Here is a 6,000-nt window from a genome sequence, read left to right as displayed (position 1 = left end):
GTTAGGGTTAGGGGTAGGGTTAGGGGTAGGGTTAGGGGTAGGGTATTTTCAGCCATTTTAACCCTAAAAAAATTCCTAGAAAACACACAGACTCTGGCTAGAAAACTGCATCAAAAAAACGCATCAAAAAACGCATCAAAAAACGCATCAAAAACGGACCAAAAAAGGACCAAAAAAAGGACCTGCGTTTTCTGCCAAGAGCTGCAGTTTTTTAAAAAACAGTCAGGAAAAAAAAAGGATGGAAATCCTGAACGTGTGAACATACCCTTATACGACAGAAGTGATACATAAAGAAAGTGTAAAGTGTTTTTGAGATGTTTCTTATTCTTGTTTATTATCACATTTCCAGAATGTTGTTGATTTTTTATAAAATAATAGAAAAGTTTCTCATTGTCTTCAGAGATTGTTTTGTTTCCTCAGGTATATAGCGGAGGGGACTAGCGGCCACACATGTAACCATTTCCTGCACAGTCTTTATTCTGTGGTCACATTATTAGAATGTTCTGTCTTAATGGAAGAAAGTTTTCTCTAATATTTGTATCTTTCATAATATAGTGTAAAGTCCTGGCAGTGTCTGACGTAATGTGGCACAGAGGTTATGACTCCAATTATTCATAGTTTTCATAGTTCTTCACTAATATTGACTTTCTCCAGATTACCCATTAGTTGGGAGTTGTTCTTTATCGGACTGATCTCTCAATGTCAGTTAATTTCTCTACCACCTCCTGGAAACTTGGCCGATCCTGCGGTTTGTCCATCCAGCAAAGCAGCATTAGGTTGTACATCTCCATAGTGCAAAGTCGAGGCTGTCGTAGCCTGTAGCCATGAGTGACTTGTGAGATTACCTCTCGGTTGTTCATTCCTACCAAAGAGAAACATACATTGATCAGGGGAGGAAGAAGCCATTGGATTGTTCCTTAGATCCACATGACAGTTGTGTTCAAATTTATTCAATCCCCATTCAAAATTAGGTTTGTTTACAAAATTTGCAGTCTCAGAATTATTCACCCCAACCCCCCCCCCCCCCCCCCCCCAAATGGAATCCCTCACAAGAGCACATAGTAGTAAATTAAGGTTTTAATAAAATGCATCATATGTGCGTGAAATAACACATAAGAAATACAGTTGTGTGAAAAAGTGTTTGCCACTTCCTGATTTCCTATTCTTTTGTACATTTGTCACACTAAAATGTTTCAGATCACCAAACAAATTTTAATATTAGACAAAGATACAAAGACAACACAAGTAAACACAAAACACAGTTTTTAAATGAAGGTCTTTATTATTAAGGGAAAAGGAAATCCAATCCTACAGGACCCTGTGTGAAAAAGTGATTGCCCCCTCCTTAACCCCTTCATGACCTTGGGATTTTTCATTTTTCCGTGTTCGTTTTTCACTCCCCTCCTTCCCAGAGCCATAACTTTTTTATTTTTCCGTGAATTTGGCCATGTGAGGGCTTATTTTTTGCGGGACGAGTTGTACTTTTGAACGACATCATTGGTTTTAGCATGTCGTATACTAGAAAACGGGAAAAAAATTCCAAGTGCGGTGAAATTGCAAAAAAAGTGCAATCCCACACTTGTTTTTTGTTTGGCTTTTTTGCTAGGTTCACTAAATGCTAAAACTGACTTGACATTATGATTCTCCAGGTCAGTACGAGTTCATAGACACCTAACATGACTAGGTTATTTTTTATGTAAGTGGTGAAAAAAATTCCAAACTTTGCTAAAAAAAAAATAATAAAAATTGCGCCATTTTCCGATACTTGTAGCGTCTCCATTTTTCGTGATCTGGGGTCAGTTGAGGGCTTATTTTTTGCGTGCAGAGATGACGTTTTTAATGATAGCATTTTCGTGCAGATACGTTCTTTTGATCGCCCGTTATTGCATTTTAATGCAATGTCGCGGCGACCTAAAAAACGTAATTCTGGCGTTTCGAATTTTTTTCTCGCTACGCCGTTTAGCGATCAGGTTAATGCTTTTTTTTAATTGATAGATCGGGCGATTCTGAGCGCGGCGATACCAAATATGTGTAGATTTGATTTTTTTTATTGATTTATTTTGATTGGGGCGAAAGGGGGGTGATTTAAACTTTTATATTTTTTTTATTTTTTTCACATTTTTTTTTACTTTTTTTTTTTACTTTTGCCATGCTTCAATAGCCTCCATGGGAGGCTAGAAGCAGGCACAACGCGATCGGCTCTGCTACATAGCAGCGATCTGCTGATCGCTGCTATGTAGCAGAAATGGAGGTGTGCTGTGAGCGCCGACCACAGGGTGGCGCTCACAGCCACCGCTCATCAGTAACCATAGAGGTCTCTAGGACCTCTATGGTCACCATCCTGATGCATCGCCGACCCCCCGGATGCGGTAGTTAAATGCCGCTGTCTGCGATTGACAGCGGCATTTAACTAGTTAATAGGTGCGGGCAGATCGCGATTCTGCCTACACCTATTGCGGGCACATGTCAGCTGTTCAAAACAGCTGACATATCCCGGCTTTGATGCGGGCTCACCGCGGAGCCCTGCATCAAAGCAGGGGATCTGACCTCGGACGTACTATCCCGTCCGAGGTCAGATAGGGGTTAAACATAAATTAACTGTGGTTTATCACATCTTTGGGAAGCTGAGTTCAAATTCCCTAGCCGCACCCAGGCCTGATTACTACCAAACCTGTTCTTAATCAAGAAATCACTTAAATAGGACCTGCCTGACAATGTGAAGTAGACCAAATGATCCATAAAAGCTATACATCATGCCGCAATCCAAAGAAATTCTTTGAACACATTTGAACAAATGAGAAGCAAAGTAATTGAGCTCTATCAGTCTGGGAAAAGGTTATAAAGCCATTTCTAAAGCGTTGGGACTCCAGCGAACCACAGTGAAAGCCATTATCCACACATGGCAAAAACACAGAACGGTAGTGAACCTTCCCAGGAGTGGCCAGCCAACCAAAATTACCCCAAGAGTGCAGCGACAACTCATCCAAGAGGTCATAAAAGACCACACAACAACATACAAAGAACTGCAGGCCTCCCTTGCTTCAGTTGAGGTCAGTGCTCATGACTCCATCATAAGTAAGAGACTTAGCAAAAGTGGCCTGCAAGGCAGAGTTCCAAGACAAAAACCACTGCACAGTAATAAGGATATAAAGGCTAGTCTCAGTTTTGCCAGAAAACATTTTGATGATCTTCAAGACTTTTGGGAGAATACTCTGTAGACTCACAAGACAAAGGTTGAACTGTTTGGAAAGTGTATGTCTAATTATATCTTGTGTATAAGTAGCGCAGCATTTAAAAAAAGGAACATCATACCAACAGTAAAATATGGTGGTGGAAGTGTAATGGCCTGGGGCTGTTTTGCTTCTTCAGGACCTGGAAGACTTGCTGTGGTAAATGGAACTATTAATTCTGCTTTCTACCAAAAAATCCTGAAGGAAAATGTCTGGCCATCTGTTTTTGACCTCAAGCTGAAGCACAAAACAATAGGAAATCAGGAAGGGGACACACTTTTGTACACAACTGTACTTGGACAGGCTATGGGGATTGTTGACTATAAGTCAAAAGAGCGGATCAAAGAAATAAAGAGAAGAGTTAATTGCCTTACACAAGCAAGGAAAAGTTTAAGAAAACATACAAAGGCATTGTGATGCAGTTGAAAGCATAGTTCACAAGCTGAAACAGAAAGGAACACTGACTGCAGAATAAATTTGGAGCCAATCAGATGCCCATTTGATGATACTGTATTATGGATCAGTCTGGGATTCAATTCAGATGACTGTGATGGCCATCCAGAACCTTTCATGTTTTCTTCAGAAACCAAACCTTAAGATACATTGGCTCATTGTCTCGTTGACAGGTCCAATCTTCAGCTTCCTCACACAAGGCCTAACATTTTTTTTTTACTTTAGGCATCCCAGAGCCACCCCCAAGCTTATACTGTATATAGGCAAGGTGTTCAGCGTTAAGCTTATATATAGTCAAGGTTAGGCTTCTTGCATCCTGTCCAAGACATAACTGCTGATAGGCTCGATAAGTTCCACTTTAGTTTAATCGCTTCACAGAAGAGAATCCCAAACCTTCTTTGGTTTATTTACATGGTTTGGAGCATATTGGACTTCACTTTTTTGGTTCAAACATGGAGAATTTGACAGCATTGAGGACACCAATAAGTTTGACCAAATTCCCAACTCCATCTGCTCACATACAGCCCTAAACTTGCAAGGACCCTCCACTATACTTCACTGTTCATTATTATACCACTTTCCAGCCCATCAGTGAACAATCTGCTGTCTGTTACAGCCAAATATTTCACATTTTGACCCATCATTCTAGAACAGAGGTCCCCAACGTTTCTGAGCTTGAGAGCCACATTCAGCTCTGAGAGTGGGTCGCGAGCCACATCAAGCCTTGAGAGAGGGTCGCGAGCCACATTCAGCTCCCACCCACTCACAATAGTGGCAACCAAAGCACCCATAGTACAGGCATAATGATAACCACAGATTTTCCACAAAAATCAATCACCCCAAATTAGTATGCAAAGATCCAGGAGTTCCTACAATACCCTCCACTCAATATTCTCCTATAAAGCACTCCCAAAACACTGTCGCATTCAGCTTCAGACACTTCCTCTGACGGGTGGTGTCATCTTGTCTCCAGCGTACCATACTTAAATAATCTCAAAACCCCTAAGACCAGAATATGTGCATCCAGATCTGCTCTTCTGTGCAGGGCTGCTCACAAAATTCACCATTTTCAGATGTGATCTTCATACCGGTTTGCAAGAACTGGAGCTAATGACCAAGCTGACACAGCCGCGAGCCACAATTCATGAGACTGCGAGCCACATGTGGCTCCCGAGCTACAGGTTGGGGATCCCTGTTCTAGAACACCTTCTGACAATTTCCTGCACCCCAATTCCTATATTTTTATGCTTAATTGAGTCACTTGGACTTGTTTCCATCTGGTCAGACATCTCCGAACAGTTGTAAGAAGAAGGACCGGAGCTGGGGTACCTCTCTTGAGCCGGGTCAGGAGCCGGGTCAGGAACTGGCAAGGCTGTCTCCTCTGTTGTCCGGGTGAAAGCTTGGAAACTCGGACCGTCTTTTGCACTTGAGAGCAGGGGGCGTGGATAAGCTTAAAAGGCAAGGGCGCGCGCGGAAGCAGTCACTCCTGGCAGGAACAAGCAGCGCGCAGCAGGGAACAGATGGAGCTCTGTCCTCTGAGCATCGTGACAGCGCAGGCTCGCATGATAGATTCCCTTCGACCAGATACAGAGACTACGACGAGAGACGTGCCGTGTGCCCATTGGCTGCCCCAGCTGAAGATGCCAAACTCTCCGGGCCAGTAAGTGATGCGAGCGTGCCGCTTAGGAAGGACCGGGTGACTCACCGGGAACTGTGCCCCATCTCACCCTCTTATATCTGTCAAGCCTAATTAAGCTCAGACGGAGTTGGAGATTGCACTTCATATTGCACGGCAAACCCTGGATTCAAGACCCTGTTCAAGACCCCGCCCAAGACGACAAGGACCCACTGTCACCGCCGGAATCCGGATCATCAACGCCTTCAGAACAACACCGAACTCACCCCACGCTAACTGCATTGGCGCCACCATTTGAACTAAGGACTCTACAGTCAGGAAGCCTCTGGACTGATAACTTAACCCTTAAAGAACTGCTACATTGCTTAATGTTGTTGTTTAACTCACCCTGTGTTCATAACACCCTCTATATTCCTGTTTACCCCTTCCTCTCCCTGGGTGGAGTAAACCCCTTTACAAGTAAACTATTGTTAACCCTTGCTCTGCCTCCGGTCCTTTACTGCATCCCGCAACCTGCTCGCACAGTAGCTGGGAGTAGCTGTTTACTGGAACTGATTGATACCATATCTGAGCTAATGGCGTTGCTGGACATGTTCCGATTTTGAAAGGAGGAATCTTTTACCTGCTACACGAAGTTCTTTTAGCTGACTATATTTCTAAGTGTCCTCAGTGCTGAGAAAT

The 6,000-nt window shown here is 43.1% G+C and overlaps 1 protein-coding gene across 1 annotated transcript in view; it reads right to left on the bottom strand.

Annotated features, from left to right (window-relative positions):
* Window positions 1-306: 306 nt before the first annotated feature.
* Window positions 307-6,000, bottom strand: part of SRMS (src-related kinase lacking C-terminal regulatory tyrosine and N-terminal myristylation sites) — a 70,958-nt gene continuing 65,264 nt past the window's right edge. The window contains exon 8 of the mRNA XM_069751112.1: window positions 307-862. Coding sequence (XP_069607213.1) covers window positions 681-862 — 182 coding nt within the window. The 3' untranslated portion in view covers window positions 307-680. The remainder of the gene's footprint in view (window positions 863-6,000) is intronic.

The sequence above is a fragment of the Ranitomeya imitator genome, chromosome 2 (assembly GCF_032444005.1).
Source record: "Ranitomeya imitator isolate aRanImi1 chromosome 2, aRanImi1.pri, whole genome shotgun sequence".
Classification (NCBI taxonomy): domain Eukaryota; kingdom Metazoa; phylum Chordata; class Amphibia; order Anura; family Dendrobatidae; genus Ranitomeya; species Ranitomeya imitator.
The sequence above is the reverse complement of the archived record's forward strand: the minus strand, read 5'-3'. Positions and strand labels throughout refer to the sequence as shown.